At 41.2% G+C, this 21,955-nt stretch overlaps 1 protein-coding gene across 1 annotated transcript; it reads right to left on the minus strand.

The window, feature by feature from the left end:
- Positions 1–2,778: 2,778 nt before the first annotated feature.
- Positions 2,779–20,276, minus strand: HEY2 (hes related family bHLH transcription factor with YRPW motif 2). Its single transcript, XM_063125725.1, has 5 exons — positions 20,071–20,276; positions 17,191–17,269; positions 16,969–17,052; positions 9,659–9,740; positions 2,779–4,279 (listed from the first exon to the last, which is right to left on the minus strand). Exons 1-5 carry the CDS (start codon positions 20,151–20,153, stop codon positions 3,606–3,608), a joined length of 1,002 nt encoding a protein of 333 aa, XP_062981795.1. The 5' UTR covers positions 20,154–20,276; the 3' UTR covers positions 2,779–3,605.
- Positions 20,277–21,955: the final 1,679 nt, after the last annotated feature.

Genomic DNA, 21,955 nt, shown 5'->3' on the forward strand with positions numbered 1-21,955 from the left:
ATTGGCATTGCCTGAAGTATTTTATCTTTACAGATGAGTGTTTGTAGCTTAATCCAAGAAATAAATTTGTGTTTTACTCATCTGAGGGCTTTGTAATTTGGGATTTTTTAAATGGAGTTAGATGATCATTAGAAATATCATGCATTTATTGAACAAATAAATCAAACTTTTCTGTGGATGTCTTTAACACAACCATTCTTAAACTTGGCTTTTATGTGTTAAAAAAAATCTATTGTCTAAATTGAATCTAACAAATTTACCCAAATGTCTAGATGATATCTTTCTGTGCCACACTGTGTGGACAAATGTAACAGTCGTAAAGGAAAAATAATTGTTGACCCCTTTTTCTCTATCCAGCGTATCAGTATGGTCAACCCAATACTGGGAGGACAGATCAATACAACGGCAAAATGCTTGTTTCCCCTTTAAGCTGTTGGGTTGAGCCATTTTTTGGTGGCTTCCAGATGCATTGTCACCCTGACACATTCACTTGTGGAATTTCATGGGAGGCCCAGATGTTATTGTCCTCCACTAGCAACCCTCCCATGTGTTTTACCACTACTGTCTTTTTTTTCTGGCTGCAGAAAATTCATTAAAAAGACAGAATCGCTGTACAATGCCTTCGAATGTTTAGTGCTAGGCCTCTCCTTTGAAAGTACCCCTTGTTCCAGAATCTGCACCCCCCCCCCCAAAGTTTTCTCTCTGAACTGCCACTAATATAGGCAAAAGGCAGGTACAAGCTAGGGGGAACACGATTTATTTGGGGGAATGGGGCATAACTCATCCTTGTTACTTTAATTCAGCACCATGTAGCAGTAACGGCTGTGCAAACAAAGCTTTCATCAGAATTTTCCTACCTGTGCACAACACACTTAAATTTTTGCTGGCACAAGGTCACTTTGTACCAGCAGTGCCTTTAGCCCACTTCCATCTTAACTGTTCTGAAAATAACCCCCGAATTCGTGTTGACAACTTGTTCTTCCTAGGACTAATAGTTAACCAGTGGCTGTCTATAGGCAAGTGTGTGACCAACTGTTCTGATCCGTAAGTGAAGTTACTTTGTTGCTGTATTCAAAGACATAGGATTAATAAGACGCAAAGGCCTAATGGTGCCTTCTGCTGTGTGAGGCAAAAATAAAATGTGGCATATAATCTTAATTAAAGAAGCGGTTCTCTAAACTCTGAGGTTTCCAGTAGGGTGGGGTGGGGAGCATAGATAGTGTTCTTCCTTGACCCCTTCCAGAGAGTCTCTTGCGTGAGCTAAGAACAAGAGTGCCAATCCATGACAGGAGGAAACTGGGCTCATTTCATATGTGGGTTATTGCTGTTGGGCAAGCTGCTGTCTCCCTAAGATTCCTGCCCCAGGGCCCTTAAAACTACAACGTGGGCCTGTACTGTCTTTCCCTTTCAATCTGCTCAATCCCATATTAAATACAAATGTGAGGACTGCAAACCACCTACTTTATTTTCACCATGGTTGTTCTTTTGTAAACGGAGAGATTATTTTATGGAGCCAAATGTCTGCAGTTAGCAGTCTTGGCTCTTTATCAAGGACAACTATCTGCAAACTTTTTGAATCAACATAAGGGCCCAACTAAATGGGACATATCCACTTGGTAGAAACTTGTGTGCTTGGTTTTTGTTTATCAAAGAAGGTGAGATCAATACGGGGACCACAGGAGAGAGACCGTGCCATGGCCCTGATCCAGGTGCAGCTGTTTGCTCCAGATAGAAAATTGCCATTCGCACAGCTAGCAGCTTCCTACAAGGGGGAAATAGCAGGCATGGGCCGTGGGGTGGGGAGGTAATCAGGATTGTGATGGGAGAAAAATAATTAAATCCCCTCTCCCTCCCCAACTCTGTGATCCCAATCCAGGTTGGCATCCCTGTAGCTACTGTTTAGCAAACCAGAACCAAGCACGCAAGGGCTCATCACACATTTATCACATCTAGTTTGGCCCTGGATCAGCCTTGGGTTTTGGCATTCAGTTTTTGAACATAATTCTATCACACATTTGGGAAAGCAGATTAAACAAACTTAAACAAGAGAACACATACCCCACCATTACAATTGTGCAATATGCTATCCCTATAAGGGCTTGCCTGACATTAAACACTTCTACACTTTTCACTTTTGCTTCCAGTGGGCATATCAAAACAAACAACCTCTAGAAGTCAGTCAAAAAGGACTTCATTTAATTAGTGATATGTAAAGACTTTTGCATAGAAAAAAGGTTAACAAAATAATGAACAATTTCCCCCTTCCAACTAGGAACAGTATTTTTAAAACAAATATTTTAAAAGTATATTTTGCATAATGTTTAACATTCTCAATGTTTATTGCTTTCTCCACACAGCAGAGAAATGAAGTGCATAATACATGCTGTGCTTTTCTTTGACTTCCCCCTCCAACATAAACTCTCTAGCTTTTGAGTCAATGAATAAAAATACTTATGTTATTTCATGTTGCTGTAATTTAAAAAAAAAAAAGCAAAACATTTTTGTAGCAATGCTTGTTTGGGTAGTAAGAAAATAACTTACATCTTCAACACATTTGTTTGGGTTGGGAATCAAACCCATACAGAAACACTTGCAGTTGCCTATCTTATAGCTACTCATTCATCCCTATTCCCGACAGGTGACCATGCCAAGAGGTGACCATGCCGAGACCATGCACTTGTATCCTGTTAGTGAGAAGCTGCATTTTGGCTTGCAAACAGAACCAAAACAAATCAACTGTGAATATATCCAAATGCATCTTTTTTTCGCATAGAACTATCCTGATACCCACACATGCCCACACCTGGATATCATTTTAAACCATTTGTTTTAAAGAAAGAGTCAAGATGCTCATAGTTAAAGCAAGCATTGGAAAGATCAGTGCTTTTAGCATTATGTCACAGGTTATCATTATTTGACAAGTACACAAAGAAAGTAAACTAGGTGAGATTAGATTAGGCGCATACAGCTTCAAAACCTGTTTGGTTATTCCTAGATTGCAATCCTGCACACAGTTACTTTGCTTAGGTCCCACTGACGTCAAAGGATTGAAGCTTTACAGTTTGCATTTTGTTTAGGAATTGTATTCTTATTGTAGATTTCATCACATGATTCCAAATCACTTCTCTTTTCACTCTAGTTTCATTTCCATACTTACAGTATTTGCCTTAGACAGGAAAATACATGCACAGGCACACAAACACACCACACCTTTTGAAGAGAGCAGGCACTTGCACATTTTGGACAGTGTTCATCTTTTTTTTTATAGCTATAATCCATTACCCCTCTGACAAATAAAATAAAAATAAAAATGCATAGCAAGGGGATTAATTCTACGGTCTATACATTTCTCAGGAAATTGCGTACTTGGCAACATGGGAGTCCTCATTTTGAAGATCGCTGCTGTCCAGTATGATGCCTAATTCGAACAAAGACAAAATACCTCATGTCCATTTTGACCAGTCTTAAGGCAGCATCGTTTTACTTTTCCCAGTCTGTCCTTTGGGAATCCATAGGGTTACTTGACCAGTTCATGGTCTACACTTTCTGTAAAGAACTTTCTGTGGTAACTGCAGAAGTCCAATGAAGGCTGGTGAAGAAAAAATTTAGAATGCTCCAACTTCAGTCCCCCAAGGTCGGTAGGGTTTGCTGTTTCCATTACCACTGGATTGCTGAGGGCTGGCAGTTGCTGATACAGACAATGGTGGGCTGATGGCTGTTGCAGCTGCTACTGCTGCAGCTGCACTCGGCGGAAGCATTGGGAATGCCCCAGCAAAAGACAGAGGAAAACTCTGTGCGGCGGCTGCAGCTGCAGCATGCACAGTGGCTGAGAGCGAGAGCAGAGAGGTAGAAAGAGGTGGGATGCAGGGAGCGACACTGCCAGCAGAGGGCACTCTAAGTGTGGAATCAGCATGAGCAAAAGTGGCTGTGAGAAGAGCAGATCCGTGGGGAGGCACCTCTGATGCGGTTGAGAGTCTGCAAGGGGAGATGTCGGAGGAATGTAGTCCATTCTGCTGCAGCAAAGCCGTAGGGAGATGGTGGAAAGCTGCCGCCCAGTGGTGAGGATGCAATGGGTGGTGGTGGTGTGCCATGGAAGAGGTCATTGCAGCAGCTTCCCTCTGAGAAGCGCATGAACTGAGGTGGGAGACCAATCTAACTCTTAGAGGGTCAGACGTGTCCAGACCTTCCACCGAACTCAGGTATCTCGCAACTTCAGTTAAACATTCTCGGAACCCAATGCTAATGAAATCCATGGCAAGGGCGTGAGCATCAAAGTAACCTGAAACATAGGAAGACATGAATTTAACAACCAGATGGTTTTGTGGCCTATCTTGAAAAGGGCAGAGCTAATCTCCAAACTCTTTCTGGTTTTCAGCTCACAGGGCAAGATTTTTTATTTTAAAAATTGGCTTGAGTACTATTTACAGTGGGTTGGATCCAGACTTAGTCATACTTAGAATAAACCCATTGAAATTAATGGGATGGTTTCAATACTTCTAGTCTAACTAAGTCTGATGACCCATCATCATCAATTATGTTTATGATTACTCACATGCATGCACAAACCCATATGCTCACTGATGGGAATGTAATATCCTAAAGTTGTCCCTGCAACCAGACATAACAATGGAAAAGAATTGATCATCATTGTCTGACACTCTTTAAAAAATTAATACTTATTCTCCTATTGTTTAAGACTGAAATTCTATTGCAAGATTTTCCACACTATTACAGATCAAAGCCTGCATCTGTGCCACATACATATGTGGAATATAATAAGTTGAATATTGAAAGGCTTAGCTGTGAAATCCTGCTCCTTATAGACTGACTTTTAAATATGATACTTACAAGTATCTTAATATTTTGGATTTGCTCTAAAAGCTCTCACTAAATTAATAAAGTTCTTGTTATTTTATTATATATTTTTAAATGGTAAGTTTAAAACAAGTTCGGTGCAATCCACCAAGATTTTTTCTTGTGCAAAGCCCCAATGAGATTACTGAGATCTGTGCAAGAATGTACCAAATGCCCTTATAAATTCAATAGCACTTGCAAAGAATTGTTTCAAATGAATTGTGTCTGATGTTAACAACAACAACAACAACAACAACAACAATGGTAATCTGCAACATATTCTGGTCATACTTAAATTATTCATCCAGTAGCTATGTATACCACGTTATGCATAATATTAAGGCGGCAGTCCTATACATCAGGGTATGGCATCCTCCAGCTCATGGGTGTAATTCAGCTGCATGGATGCCCAGTCCAGCTGGTGGAGGGTTGGGCACCCTCCACAAGCCCTAACCCTTCCCTTTCTGATCCCTACACCCTGGCCTGGAGAGAGGAATCTCCAATTTCTGATTGGAGATACCATGGGTGAATCCCTTTGTTATCTCTGATCAGAGATGACCAGGGGATGGCCCTGCATTGTCCGGGCTATATGGCTATACATGCATACATATATGGAGTAAGCCCCATTGATAAAATCGTTTCTTATTTTAGAAGAGTGAAGCATGATTTTGCTTATGGATGCATTCCATTCCAGAAGAATAGATGTGCAAGTATCGTAGCACAAAAGTATACAAAATGTCAGCATTTCTATTACCATTAATAAAGTGGCAATTAGAAATAAAGCCTCAAAGGAGCATTGAAACAAAGGTCATTTTGAAAAAGGTGACCCTGCATTCTTGCTAAAAAAGGGAAGAGAAGAAGCTTCTGGTGGCTTTCATTAAAAAAATACAAAGTGCTGTAGGTCAGTCCAATTGGGTGTCCTTGGCCATTATCCAAGAGGGTGTCGCAACCCCACCAATTCTGTTCTGTAAGCAAGACCCACAGCTTGCACAATGGAGAATTAGCCCCTCTGAGAGCAAGCGGAGACACTAGTTTCTGGAACAGGGCAGGTCAACAGAGCTGATGCAAGGGAGCTCCTTCGACCTGTCCTAATCCAGAAATGAGTGTTTCTGCTCCTTTCAGGGCTTCCTATAAGAAGCATTAAACCTCCACTGCGCAAGCAGTGGGTCCTGCTTGTGCAACGGAATTGGCAGGAAGGGCCGCTAACCAATGGCCCATTTGGATACTACATGTCCCAAGTCATGCAGTCTATCTGCAATGAACTAACATAGGCCCGGTCACCATTTGATACAGTAGCGATCGGTGTACTATCATAGATTAGGACTATTCAGCAGGGTTAGACAACCCCAAGAAGGTTGCATACTCCCGAAAAATATGGCCCTCAAATGTGGGAAACATTAATATCGACCAACATAACATAGATTCTTATCTTAGATTTCAGTTAGTAAAATACCTCAAGTGATTCCTTCTTTCTACCTCATATAACTGAAATAGTATAGCAGACAATTAATACGGAAGTAAAACCATGGATCTCAATGGGACTTACTTCTAAACCAGGTGTTTATAGCTGGGGTGGGCAACTTATGGCTCTCCAGATGTTTGGCCTACAACCCATCATGGAAGTTGTGGTCCAACACAGCTGGAGAGCCACACGTTAGTCTTCTTTCACAGAAATGTTTAAGTAGGTTTTGTTTGATTTAGTTACTAGTGAATGAACCCAGCTTTGCATGGGTAGGAATATACCTTAGTTCCATGCAGCAAAGACTGCAAAGACACGTGCACAGCTGTCAAAGATGGACATGTCTGAGTGAAACCATGCCTGCTGGCATTACTATGCACAGCCCATGCCATGGTGCACCTCTATAGTCCTCAGAGGGAGGGGTCTACTACATTTCCTCGGTTGTGGCTGCCCCATAGTAGGGTTATGGCGGCAGTCATATAACTCTGTCCCTCCTGAATTCAGACTGCATCGACTGCAAAGCTATGTGCTAGTTAAGAAGCTTGCCACCTAGAGACCAAAGATGGGACTGCAGGCTTCAAACACACCAACCTATTTAAATTCATATAATTTAAATGCATGTTTTTTTAAAAAAAAAAAACCCAGGATGCTGATCCCTAGGATTTTCTTAGTATGTGTGACAAATTTCAGGTGTCTAGGAGCTCCATCAGACAAGCGTTTTATAAAATGCTCATCACTGGGCACTCACGGATTTTTGCGGGTCCCTCTCTTGATGTTATCTGCCTCCTCGTATCTCCTGCTCTTCCTAGCCTTCTTTGCGTGATAACCCCCCCCCCCGGTAAGTCCGATTTATTTTAAAGACACAATTTGCTGCAATCTCCTGCTCTGTGGAAAAGCAGCACGATCAAAATGGCCCATTGAATGGGCCACCTGCACATTGTTTACTTCCTCTTTCAAAAGAGGACGTAATAAGGGACAAACACCTGGGTAGAGAAGTGATGGTAAGCAAACACGGTTTAACCCCAGGTGATGATGCTCTACGTCTCATTGTCTTGACACTATGGCACTGACAGAGACATACAGAAAAACATTGTCTTCTACAGATTTTTCTATTTCCTACATATCTGTAATGATGTCACACAAACCTCCACTTCTCATTTTCAAATGTTATTTGTTTACACGCGAAGAATGCAGTCCTGTGTATGTTTGCTTGGAAGTAAGCCCTGCTGAATTAAATGGGATTTCAAGTTAACTTTGCGTGGGATTGTGCTTCAAAAAATGTCATTACCTATTATATTCTAGCATAGGAGACGCTGTACCTCATGAAAAAGGCCTAGTTACATTTCAGTAAAAGAATCAATGGTGAAGGGCAACAATAATGTGAATCTTTAACAGCCATTATTTCTAGAAACTGTTATTCAAATTGAAAGTTGCTGTGGCTCACCCTGACGAAATTCACAATTCTCCTCCTCTAAACAAACTACATCATAAGAATACATCCATAGCATTGCTTTGGGAGGGGATGTCATTGTTTTTAGGAGTAAGTATCCTCCAAGGTTACCTTCTGGTGTTTGTTTGTTTTTAAAAAAACAAACCAACCCAGGCACCACCTCAGAGAAAACTCTATTCGACGCAAAGTATATATTATGTGAATTGTCACAGGGATACTAAATATGTCTCCCTTATATGCAATACTTTGGATTCCAGACAATTTGAAATAGTTTTGCAAGGGTTCACCTGGCAGAGAGACAGGGAAGAAGGAAGGATTTTATCTTCACAACAACCCTGCAAGATAGACTGGACTGAAAAAAATGGTGCCTTGTTGCTCAAGGAGTGGGGAAAAAGCTCTGCCTGGCCTATTCCCTGACAGCAGCAGTCCAGTCAGTATGCATTACTGCATAGATTATCTCAGGAATTCTCATTGCAACTCTTAAGGTAGGTTTTTTCCCCTACTGCAGAAGGGGACTGGGGCTGAGTGATAGTGGTGTGCATAAGACCACCCAGTGAATTCATGCCAAAGGAGATATTTAAACTTGGAAATCCCCAGCACATGCTACAACAGTATTCAATTAACCTTTCCCCCTCTATCATGTACTAATAGTGATCTTTAATCACCAAGTGCTGGTTCATAGGGAACTTGCTTATGATACCAAAGTGGCATCATCCACACAGAAGACGGAGAGATCAGAAGGCTTGTGTGAGCACCAAGGTTTGCAGAAGTACCCCCCCCAAAAGAGAGAGAGAGAGAGAGAGAGAGAGAGAGAGAGAGAGAGAGAGAAGGGGGAAGAACAGCTGGCCAGAGGAAGGGAACCCTGAAGAGCCCAACGTCTACTCCCAGTGATCACAGAATGCTGATTGACTAACTGGGGTGGAAGGAAAAATAAGGGAGGGGGAGAATGGAATAAAATATTTTGGAAAAGCACAACGTGCTGGCCATGAACAGGAGCACTCGACTTCGCAACTTTTTGTTGCAGGTCCCAATTGTACCTTTATTCATTTCCGTTTACAAAACAAGGTATCGTTACAACTTCAAGTAACAAAAATTAAAGTTAACCTACTACAATATTTCAGATTAACCTTTTGGCTCTCAAGCATCTCCTTTGCCTGCCGAATCTCCAGTACACATGGTACTTTCTCTAAACCAAAGAGAGCAAGAAACCTTGCTTTTTGATAAGAGAAAAGACGTTATTCTCTTCAGAAATCGCATTCTGTACTGGTTTCCCGATTCAACATGGCAAACATACAGGCGCACAAAATAAACACACATTGTGGATACTTCTTTTCCAAGTAGTATTGGGTTTCTTCTTAACTACCCAATGCCCAGAAGACCCAAGCTTAGATGTTGTCCTGGTGAATGAATGGCACAGCCTAATTTTGCATGGAAAACATTCTTTCTAGAACAAAGGGCAATACATAAACAATAAGGAAAGTTTCCTCTGGATCCACTTCCCGTGGTATAGCAGCTGCATAATGAATTTTAACTCTGGTTTTGTTTCATGCTGCACAATTGTTGCCGCAGCACTCCTTGTTTATGTTTGGATGTTTGGGGTATTTGTTTTGTCTCCCTTGTGCCGATTTCAGTGCTCTTTGGAAACCCCAAACAAATCTCTGCCTGGGCTGCCTGTGAATGAAGCCTTTACTCTCCCACAGTGTTATGAAAGCAAACACAAGCCCAGGGTCAAGTGCTTCTTTTGTCCCAGTAGTTCTTTCCCACGAGTTCAGCCCTGCCTTTAGCACCGATTTCCACTCCTTTAATCTAGAACTGACTATCCCAGCTTGTCAAAAGGAGTGTTTGCTAAGGTTTCCCTGCTAATATTAGAAACAGTCCAAAAATCAATTCCTTACCTTTCCCGCCTGTTGCCTGGAGCATCTTCAAATGATCCACTGTCATTTGCAGGATTTCTGCTTTTTCTAATTTGGCAGATCCCTTTGAGATAAGAGGCACAAACAATAAAGGCTTAAAAGTACTGCATGCTTTGATTTCGTATACTCTCTTTTGAGCTCCATCTTATGGTTTTAATTTTCTCAACCATTAGAGCATTCTCAGCTTAATTCTTCTGTTGAGCATCTGCATCCCAGACTTTGTTTTTACACACAAGTACTATATCACAGTGTCTAGAAGGACATAAACTGTGCGTACACATGTCTTGTGGATCACAGAACAGCATAGATGGGGTAACAGGTATAGCAAATATACATGTCTACAACTTTTAAAAACAGCAATTTTAAAAAGAACAGTAGCACACAAAGGGTTACATGAAGTCTGAGAGGTTCAGAAAACATCAAAGGGCAAATCCACTGGGAAGGTAGCCGTTACAGTGAAATAAATGGGACTTTCAGAAAAGCATGCTAGCTGTTCCCATAGCGAGACTTGTGTAGAAAAACCTTCCAGTGAATTTTGCCCACTTATCAGTAAAACAGTGCTGCTTAAAGAATAGTTTTGATGATCTGTAGCTAAGGAAAAATGATACTCAACTAAGTTTTGTTTTAATTATATGTTTCATTTAATTATTATCCTTTCCCCTACAGGATGCCTCTTGAAGCCCACAAAAAAGGGCACAAGGATAATAACCTTCTTCTGTTGTTGTTTGCCAGCCAAAGAAATTCATGGTGCTGTTGTGACCCTGGAAATAGTATGTAGCCATCATGACTAGTAGCCACTGATAGCCTCCTCCTCCATGAATTTGTCTTTTCAAGCCATCTAAGAAGATGCATATCATTGATATTCTAGTCACATTTCTGTGGAACAGACTAAGAAAAAAACTTATCTTTAAAAGTGAAATAAAGTTGCCTTACTCCACAGGTAGCAGGAATGCCATGCCATTTTTAATAGTACCACATTGAACAATCATTGCCAAATAATGGAAGTAGGTCTTAAATCTCCTGGGATCAATGCAACACAAGGGGACTGAAAAGCTAAATAATAGGTCAAAGAATCTGGCCAACCCATAGATGCCAATCTAATAAAATTTCATAGAGGGATACATTGCTAGAAGAAATTTTCTTAAACTTATATGGTTATTATAGCTCCAACGTAAGCTCAAAATGGGATTGCTAACCAAAACTATTCACAACAAGTGTCATTGCTGTGGTTATCAAGAGCTTTTCTTCTAAAATAGTAATTTAAAAAATAATTATTTTCTGAAGATATTTACTCTAGTGTTAAAGGAGGATGGACACAGTATCCACTGAGAAATGTGTGTGTGTGTGTGTGTGTGTGTGTGTGTGTGTGTGTGTTTTAAGCAATTTTTAAATTTTAGGTAAATAACGTGAGAGCAAGAGGGTGTCCTTGTAGTAACTGCTCTGTGTGTGCGTGTGTGCTCATGCGTGCATGTGTTTAAAAGGAGCATATAAACATTCAGGGGGTTATCCATCACTGTCATTCCACTGATGTTTCACAGTGGAATGGGGGGGGGAGGGAATTCCCCCTCCCCTTGCATCCCCCTGTGTGCCCTCAAAATCTGATCCAGAGCATTCGGGAACCCTCTAGAGCATATTTTTAGGTAGCACGGAGCAATGCAGGGTAGAAGAGAGACAGAGAAAGTCCTGTCACACTAGTGAATATCTACTAGTCCGATGCTGGATTTAACCCTCAACGTTCATCTTACAAAATTATTCAGACCTTAAAAAAGTTGTGTAAAAGAATTAGGTTAGATTAGACTGGTGATATAATGAGTGTTGTCAGATAGGTGTCCACCATTGTTGGGCTCACATAAATAGCTTGGCAAAGAGTGTGAGGTGTGTATGGGGGGGGGGTGTTAGCTGAATGAGAGATGATGGTTCAGCAGCCCCTACTCACCCACATGTCCCATTTATTCTCATTCTCTGCTTAATAGGTGATCATGTAGGTCTGCCACTGTCCATGTATAGTCTGAGCCTAGGAGACTCCATCCAAGGCTTGCTATAGCCACTGCAGTTCTATTTGTGGTGTCAGAATTTCCATTTCATCTCACATCACCTCTAAACACAACGTTTTCAAAGGCACCCGTTCACACCTTCAGTCACAAATTAAGTGTACAGTCATCAAGTGATGTGCATGCATGTGTGAACCAACCCATGCCAAATAGCTGCCTGTGTTCTAATTCTAAACAACTGATCTGGAAGCAAGTTTCACTGACATTAGCAAAGCTTACTTCTGAGTAAAGTATTTAGGATTATGATGCAAGATTCCAAAGTAACTTCCTCTGAGAGCAGGCTTTGAAGGCTTAGCTGGAAATCTTAAGAGTATTTACAAGTTATGACTTACGGCTAAACTTAGCAGTACTCATACAGCTATTAGTATTTCTGTGTGACTGGGTTCGGATGACATGATAACCAATGGTGGGTTAAATAGTCAACAGTGAGTTATTGTGACATCTGTCGGGACTTTTTCACACCATGGTTGGTTATTCAGCTGAAATAACCAACTCTGTGTAGAGTTGATTATTTGAATAACCGTTGGTTATTGTGTCATGTGTTGAGCACCATTGACTATTTCGTTGCACACAGTTGGTTATTTTTGGCAGTTATTTTTAACTACCGAGCCCAGGTGGCAGAATTCGCAATGGCTGATGGGATACCAGTGGGAGGTCTGCGGGGGGAAGAGAGGACAGGGGATGTGTCAATCAAACACACCATTGACTAATAGTCAACACGAGGCTGGCCTTAATCCACACCACGGTTGATTATAATCATGTTGTGTGGGGAGTAACCACCTTGATTATCAACCGTGGAGTTGACTATTAACCCACCATCGACTATTGTATTGTACGAACACAGCCTGTATGTTTGGTTGGGTAGGGTGGGGATGTCCAAGAAACAACATGTATTATTTAAATTACCACTACAAAACGTTTCGAAACATAGTAAGCTGCCTGATACCACATGCTATTTACCATTTAGGCCATTATTGTTTGCCACTCAGGATTATTATGTTTTTAAAAAAAAGACGTACGGTGGCCTATACTGCCCAGAGAGCTTAGGCTATTGGGTGGTATAGAAATGGAATAAATAAATAAATAAATAATAAATAATTATAGATATTTTTCCAGGCAGACATCTTTCACCTCATCTGCTACCTGATGATTTTAAATGGGAATGCCAGGAAAACATAGCCTCTGTCATTGAGTTATCAATGCATAATCCACTGTGATACCATGGTTAGAGCATTGAGTTTGAACATGGAAAGTCCAAATTTAAATCCCTACTCCACCCTGAATCTCCTGAACAACATTATATGACTTGCTCTCAGCATAACCTACCTTGTGGGGATAAATGAGGCAACAACTGAAGCACTTTGTACGCAAAAAAATGTTGCAGGTATCATTAAGACTACAGCCAAGTTTGGCAATAATTTTGTTCTGAAAAGTCTATTCTCTTTACTGGTGGCACTAAAGTCACCATTTAAAATACTTCAATAAACTTCAATTTCTGCTTAAAATCTGAGTATCTTCAGTTGGCTACTATACTGTTCAGTTTCATAAAAGTTTAAGCAGAAATAATAACTTTTTTTTCTTTTGAGGAGCAATAGTATCCTTGGCAAAGAGAATGGACTTGCAGCTTTCCTATGGGTGATTTGGATAACATCAAATCAAGATACTGATAATATTTTTTGAAAATAGTCACTTTAGGGATGATCAAGATAAAAACATTATGCCATGAGGTCATTACAAGGTTGGTTTCAAATGGCCTTCTTCACATTTTGTATTATTTGTACTAAGTTTCTACACACAGTATGTTGGCATTTTATATGTCTGAGGTTATCTTGCATTGTTTGCTAAAATTTGACTTCCTTTTACCGCTACCCCCCAAATTACAACTTGTACTTTCTCAGTGCTAATCTTTTCCATTGACCCAGTACAAGCAGTTTTGGTGAGGGGTGAGTAATAGCTGCCTGATGCTGGGTAATTTCCAAGGGCTTTGGAAGCCTAGTTTTATAATGTTTGCGGTTTTCAAGAAGTAAACAATGCAATAGGACAAACAACTGTTGTCTCTTGTCCCAGTTTCTTTGACTAGCTGAAAATACCTCCATTCTCCCATGCAGTCAAAGCCTACTAAATAGGGCTCCTTTGCAAGTTGCTCATGGTATAGTGTGGGTAGCATGAATGATAGTTTTGCCTGTTCATTCTCAGCTCTTTACATCTGCTTCACAATTAGCGTTGTGTCTGCATTACAGGTCTATTACATGTGGAACATACACTATCTGCTTTACCATCTAAAATAAACACCATCTTCCCCTACCATGAAAACTGAGAAGGCAGGTTTACAGCACCCAGAGAACTACATGTGTCCTAAACTACAAATGCTTGTTTTCTTAAACATGGTATAACCCTCTTAAAGGAATACCACTCCTTCTAATAGTGGATAGAGGTGTTGCGTGCCGATAGAAATAGAGCCAAAATGGGGTCTGTGCAAAACAAGAGGAAAGAATCATCATGCTTGGGGAGAGCCCTAACGCTCTGCAGAAGTATGAACATATTTTTAAAAACCAAACCTCAAGCAGCAACCCAACCCCCAAAAAACAAGAAGGATTGAGCATGTTCAGCAGCCACAGAATCTTAAATATTAGTTGGAAAAGAAACCTGGAAAATTCACTGGGGGTGGAATTGAATGGATTATTTTGGAGGAAGGAAGGGTTTAAATGGCTGAAATCCTGAACTGTAGCACTCCTATTAGAGGGTTAGGGTACACTGCAACGCTTTATTGAGGGTCACAAGTTAAGTTTCAAAAAAAGGAACTGATATATGTTGCTTACACACACGTATCCATGCTTTCTTATACATATGCAGAATATCTGTTCAAGACACTATCTTCAAAACACTCCAAAGCAGTTGTAAAGTATTCCCATTAATCTGGTTCAGATTAAGTCTGAAACCCTATACATACTTACCTCCTATTGGGACTTTCTGAACAGGCAAGCATAGGTTTTCACTGTAAACTATCTACTGATTGTAATCTCAAGGTTGAAATTATATTTCCTGATTTTGGACCTATTATACCTTTAAGACAAACCCCCTCTTTTTCTCCCAAGGATGTAATGATCTCTCTCCCTTATCTGAGCCTGGCAACAGACATGAACACAATTGGTTGGAGATCAGACAGTGAGGTACTAAAAAGTCCTAAAATTTATGTCATTGTTGAAAGACGTAATTGATAGGTTCTCTTTTCATATTTAGAATTGATGTGATTACCATATGTATAAAATAAAACTCCCTCCAGCTTATATAAACCAATGACTGCCATGAATTTTAATTTTCTGCTCTCCAGTACATGTGGCATAACTTGCTTACACCACCTGGGGTTCACCTTCATGAACCCAGGAGGAAAGCGTATTGCTCTTACTCTCCACAGTATGATGAAATCGGCTCTGCTCCGGCATTGTTATACGCCAGAGCTGGCTGTCCCTAAAAGCTGGATTTTCAGTGCCTAGAAAAACATATTTCCAGATGGGGGGAGGGGTGTGGGAGTAATAGCTCCCACCCCCTCCCACCCATTAAGTCCACTGTTCTGAGAAGAAGCAAAAATACCAAGTTATTCAGGGGTGCCCATTTGTGGAGGGAGCTTTTATCCTTTACTTTGCTGATGCACAGCTGTGCATCTCCAGTTTATAGAAATAGAAATCTGCTGTGTTCCCTGACAGTTTAGAGAAAACTGCCAAGGAACACAGCAGATCTCTATTTTTATAAACTGGAGATGCACAGGTGTGTATCAGCAAAGTAAAGGATAAAAGCTCCCTCCACAAGTGCACAGTTTTGGATATAAATTGGGGTGAATTAAGGCAGCATCAGAGAAATTAATTAACATAACCGTGCCCTCTGCCTGGCTTCCTGCAGCCAATCGGGGTTGCCATCCACCCCCGGCTTGACCTCAGAGCAAGGTCACATGGTGGAAGGGCCATGATGACCTCAATTTTAAGAAAAAAGTCGGGGTAACTTCCTGACTTTTTTTACCAAGCAGCTTCAATGAAAAGCCCCACGGTGGCTGAGAGTTGGCAGCTGCGTCGTATAACTGACCTAGCGCCACTGCGGGGCTTAGAAGATGTTTGGACAGCCCTGTGAATGTTTCCATAACTATCTCCTAGTATGGTGTACTCAGCCCCTGTTGTTCTCAGCTTTTGGCACACCATAACCAGGAAACTAAAGACCAATGATTTTAAAGGAGAGCTTAAATATAGGACCTCACTGTAAACATGGAGACTACAGTCCCTTTCATCCCTTACAGTTTTATGATCCTATGAAATCATTTAGAATCTTTGTGCTAAAGCTTTATATTTTTTATCTTGTGCTCCAGCAATGCACTTTTCTAGGGTTCCAGAATTAATGTTTCTGAATGGTATTCCATGCAATACACACCCACCCACTTTTTTTTCTTTCAAGTCACCTTGTTATATTTTTTAAAGGAGGGATAAAAATGTGTCAATAAAGAAAACATAATATTTACTGCTTTCCCTATGACTCTTTTGAATGAGTGTGCACAAACACACATTTTAACAGAATGTGTCCTTCACAGAACTTCTGCAAGTAGAATACAAGTTTCTATTGACCCCTTCTCATGTGATCACCCTGGGAAAACGTGTATTTAAAACATTGTTTTTCCATACGGATCACTTCAAAGAGTCATATAGCATGAACAACAACTGTTCTATTATAATTTCTTTGTGGACTATATATATGTATAGTCCACAAAGACTATACATATATAGTATAGAGCTGTTTTAATGGTTCTCCTATTAAAGAACTAAACTAATTAGGCTATTTTAACATGGCAGATTAAATGTATAATTTAAATAATACATCAGAAGAAGAAAAATACCATGCTTTTAAAAGATTTATCCAGAAGGGTATTTGACATATTTTTTAAACTACAGGGAATAAAGCACTTTAAAAACAAAAACAAAAAGCTCAAAACCACTACTGGAATTCATAGAAAGAACAGAGACAACATGGGCACTGTTGCCCTTAAGGGAACACCAAAACAGAGAATGGAAATGTTTTTCAGCTTTCTGGAGGATTTTGCTTTTAATAGTTTTGCCACAACAAAGCATTTTATTGAAGTGCCTGCTCTGTGCCAGATCAGGATACATCAAGTCTTATTTTAATGAGCTTTATGAAAGACCCAACATAACCAGATGAGATGAGATACAGAATGCTTTTATTTAATTATTTATTTTTGCTTACTTGTTTTTCAAAAGCCGTTGGAACAAGCCGCCTCAGTTCAGATAAACTGTTATTTATACGATCACGGCGCCTTTTCTCTATAATCTATTTGTAAAACAAAAACAATATATGTGTGTGTATTAAATTTAAGCTGCCAAGGTACAGAAAGGGTACAAACTGCAGAACGAATGCAACTGTTATAAGAAAAACATGGTGTTTGTGTGTGTGTGGGAAAACACTTACCCCTCTTCTTTTTTTCCTGGCCATAATCTGAGACGTTGTTGTAGGAGAATTTGATCGGATCACCGAACTGGCGCTGTGCCTGAGGAACAGTTGAAAAGGCATGTCAGGTGCTGCATCCCACTGCATTGTTTCATGGAGAGATTTAATCCCTCCTGCCCATCCACACATATATACTCAGTAAAAACTGAACAGAGTGAGAACAAAACGTTCACTAGTTCTCTTTACACACACACACCCCACACACCCTCTCCTTTAGATTGCTGGCCAAGAGGTTTATTAAAAAGAGTCCTCCCAAACATTCTGCCCTGCCTGGGTTCAGCTTGGAAGTATGAAGGCTTCACCAAAATCAATGGAACTTACTTCCCAACTGCAAGTGTCCAGGTGTAAATTACTTCATTCTAACAGACTTGGACATGAAGCCTGGTTTGTTTGTTTCTTTGAGGGACCTTTGATACCCATACTTCAACAAAACAGTAAGGTTTTAATTTTCAACCCATCAGGCACTTCTGTTGTGCAATCTCCATTCATTTCAATAAGGCAACCTCAGTTACTGTCCTTTACAGCTGACAAGCGCTTAAACCACTATGCTGCTTTGAATATGACTTGTAAGTCATATTGCTTTAGTGAACTCCAGCATGTCCAATTGACTTCAATAGTACCAAGTCAGCATTTTTACATACTTTTCACTAGATCCTGCCCTTTACTTTTAAAACAATCATTGCTCTTACATAGAATAAATATATTATTTGGACATCAAAGGAAAAATGTGCTTGCACCGACAGGGCCATATATTTCACATAATCATTTCTGAGATACTATAGGCCCTGAAACCTGCTTTTAACATGCATGTATACGTACACACACCTACCACACCTCTACATTTAATACAGCCACATTTTTGCCTTTATTCAAGCAATGACATTAACTGGAATTACATTTTCCCTTAGACCAAAGATCCCCAATGCACTTAACTCTGAAGCAAACCTATTGACTTTAAAAAGACTACTCTGGAGTAAATGGCTTGAGGCTTAAACTTTAATTGGGATAACATTTCCAGCTGGCACATTACTTTCATAAAATTCAGATTTAATTAAGATTAATTGTCCAGCACTGGCCAGTTTGATTGGGATCAGCACTGAATTACTATCCCATACCAGAACTATAAATTAAACTGGCCAACGTTAAATGGTAAAACTATGATCCTGATCATGGTATTTAATACAGGTTAATTTAAAATGGATTATATAAGGTGATCGGATTAATTGCATCATGTGACTAACACTTCTTTACACTTCTACACTATACTCCATCTCAGCAAACCCAGAAAAAGAAACCACATTTTACAAATCAAAGGGACTTAATAATTGACTTCAAAAGTAATTTTGCTGCTACGTGTTTTTCAGCTTCTCAGTCCAAGGATGTGGTAATATTAACTTTCTTCAAATGATCAATGAACTCGAATTCTTCAGGTGGTTGACAGCCTTCTTGTAAATATATCTTGCTTTGCTTTGACAGCTGCCTTCAACCACACACATCTCAGGGTTTGAGATTTGTTAGACAAGCAGTGAAACAAGGTACAGTAGTAGATGGGCTGAAGCATACCTTGTTCCAATTATCCCAATAATGCTCCACTTATTCTTCAGAAGCAAAATATAATGAAGATTGATGGAAGCTCAATCAACCTCTTTTCTCTCTCTTAGGCCGTAGCTAGACCTAAGGTTTATCCCAGGATCATCCTGGGTTCGTCCCTGCCTGAGCGCTGGATGCCCTGTGTGGCACTTAGATGAACAGGTTTGACCCCAGGACAATCCTGGGATAAACCTTAGGTCTAGCTACGGCCTTAGACTCCTTATCACCCCATCCTTTCCAGCAGACAAACCCAAATCATCTGCTGCGAAGATGATTTCCAGTGGATCCTCTTTCTATTGGCAATGACCTACAACAGCATACACTTAAAAAGGTTCTAGCAACACACAGCCCTGGTTAATGTTCTACAGAACATCCCATCCAAGTGCACCAGAGACGGTTGTCCGACATCACCTACTTCAAAGGGTGTCTCTGTTTTTAAAGTCTTTACTGCAAGATGTTGCAATTCCATATTCACATAGAGTTCACTATTATCAAATGCATATTCATTGTCAAAAGCAGGCAAGGCACAGATGTAACTCTGTCTCTCTACCCTCCTGTTTCTCCCTCCCCTTTTTGTTTGCTTAACATCCAGCCCTCAAGTAGCGTTCTAGTGAAACCAAAAGCCTGCTCACTATAGAACGATTTTATAGTTGGTTAGGATAAAGATATGCTACTGTTGCTGTTTGGATAGCCCAGATAGCTTACCATCTTACCCAAACATCTTTTCTTAGAAATAGTCTCACTGAAACATGTTTCCAAGATAAATTTTGCAACTGGGAATGTCAGTAAGAAAGGGCAAGGAATAAGGAAGTCAAGAGTAGGGTAGCAGGCAGTCCAGGTAAGTCTAAAGTTGCTGTGACCCTTGATCACAACTGAATAGCATAAGTCATTATTCCCTTCAAGCTCCATAACACTACAGTATATGAAGGCATTTGCGAGCTGAGTGGTATATAAATATAATTACATAAATCTGAATTCAGTACATGAACTTGGGCTCCCATACGTGTGGGTATAATAAACTGACACTTTTAACATGTGATGCTTTTCAATAATTCCTCCATCCATTTCTGGATCCCACCCCAACGACAGGAAAGAGGGTTTGGAGCCATAGTCATACTCAGAATAGACCCATTGAAATCAGTGTAGCTCAAGTTAGCCATTGATCTCGATGGGTCTACTCTGAGTATGACTTAGGCGGGACCTGATCTGAGATGTGTTCCACGTTTTCAAAAACAAAAACCTTTTCCTTACCCAGAGTAATTATTTTCACTCCCCACGTCTATCGTCTCGTCCATATCGCTGTCTGAGGTAGTGTCCTCGCAAGGCCGCTTCATCGTGGCCAAAAGAGACAGTCCAGCTTCCAAATCGGGAGATAAATTGCAAGATCTCAGGCTTGTTCGTGCGTGGGCTTCTTTCGGTTTAAGTTTTCCTTTTTGGACCGTCTCCGGATTAAGCCAGCCTGTCCCTCCCCAGCCGGCGCCAGCCAAGCCAATGGATTTTTGAAGCTCTTTCCCACGCTGCAGCTCAGCCTCAAGTACGAGGCCCCGCCCCCTGGGTGCTTCAGCTCCGCCCCCACCCTCCCGGGTGAGCCGCGGGATTGGGAAGGCAGAGGAGTGAGTGACAGGCCTCCTTGCCAAGCGCTCCTGTGCGCCTCTCCATTGGCTAAAGCGCAGCAGCGAGCTCCGCGCCAAACACTCCTGGGTGTCTTGGAAGCGTGGGAAAGCCCCGAGCACCTCTCGCACACAAGGGAGACGGGAGGAAAGGGGGAGGACGGGCTGGCGGGCAGGCGGGCGGCTGAGAGGCAGCTCTGCGGAGGAGCCTGGCTGGCCGCGGACGGGCATAGCAGGAGCCGATCGACGCGGTTGCCTCTGCTAGCCGGCTTGGCGGATGACGGAAGCGAAAGATCAAGAGCGGCGCACTGCGCAACCGGCGAAGCCACCCGCACAAACAGTGCAACCACTCAATAAGTCAGATAGTTCGGAGGGCCTGCACTTCTCCATCATGTGGCCCAACACGGAGAAGGTTGCACCTCCAGCAATAAAGGGTGACGGGGGTGGGGACTGTAGCTCGCCATCCTTTAGACGCGAGCTTCTGCGCATACAGAGCATCACGAGGGAGGGGGACACCGGAGGAGCAATTTCTGGAAGGAGCGAACTTTGCCCTAGAGTTAGATTTTTGGGACGGGCTTTTTGTCAGGAAGGCTTGTCCCCTTCTGAAACAGCGTATGGAAGGGCAGACTGGTTTCAGTCAAATACATGTAGGTGGGATTGTTTTTTTAAATGAACACCCCCCCACACACACCCCGGCCAACCCACACACACCCCAGAAAGTGCGATGGGAATGAAGCGGTTATTCTAAACCCATAAGGCCTTCTCTTTGTGCTTTATTAAAAAAAAAGGTGGAAGGGAAGAGGTCACTTTCAGAATATTGAATTTCAGAACTTCGCTCTTGAAAGATTCTAGAAGAAGATAAGATCTTGAAGTGGGGAGGATACATCAAGAGTGACTGAGTGGCTTATAACTGAAGCACCTCGAAATGTCATTGGAACTCGAAACTGGACGTGGAAAATAGGAGTTCATTTGATCAGTTCTTGAGTAGTTTTAAGAGTGGGGTCCTTTATAGAAGTTCTTATGAAATACCAAAGCAGGCAATTGCCACAATGCGAAGCATAAGAGCAACAACAGGACTGGGCAGGCAGCATTCGCTTATTCTGACATGTAGATTATTTAAATTAAATGTTTAACGCGCACTTTCGTTGCATTATGGATGCTTGGTGTAACTTTAGAGATTACATCCCCACATCTTTTTATTCGTTCATTTGATTATTCACATCTTGTCGGCGCCTTCCTGCTCTCTTTTCCATCTCACACTTGCTTATATTCAGTTTTGTTTTTTTTAAGAAGAGGAAAGCAAGCGATATTCCTGCATTTCATCCCACAGAAGCTAAAGAACTCCAGTTGGGACAATACATCGAGTGGGAATGAGGTTGAAACGGAGGGTGGCTGCGCTGAACTGAATCCGCTTCTCTGAACGAATGAAGTCTGGATGGATGTCATTGACCGGTGGAAACTAGTAGACATAAATTCAGTTATCGACCGCAACAGCATCTATAGGGATGAGATGGGATGGAGGCAGG

The sequence above is a fragment of the Elgaria multicarinata genome, chromosome 4 (genome assembly GCF_023053635.1).
Source record: "Elgaria multicarinata webbii isolate HBS135686 ecotype San Diego chromosome 4, rElgMul1.1.pri, whole genome shotgun sequence".
Lineage (NCBI taxonomy): Eukaryota > Metazoa > Chordata > Lepidosauria > Squamata > Anguidae > Elgaria > Elgaria multicarinata.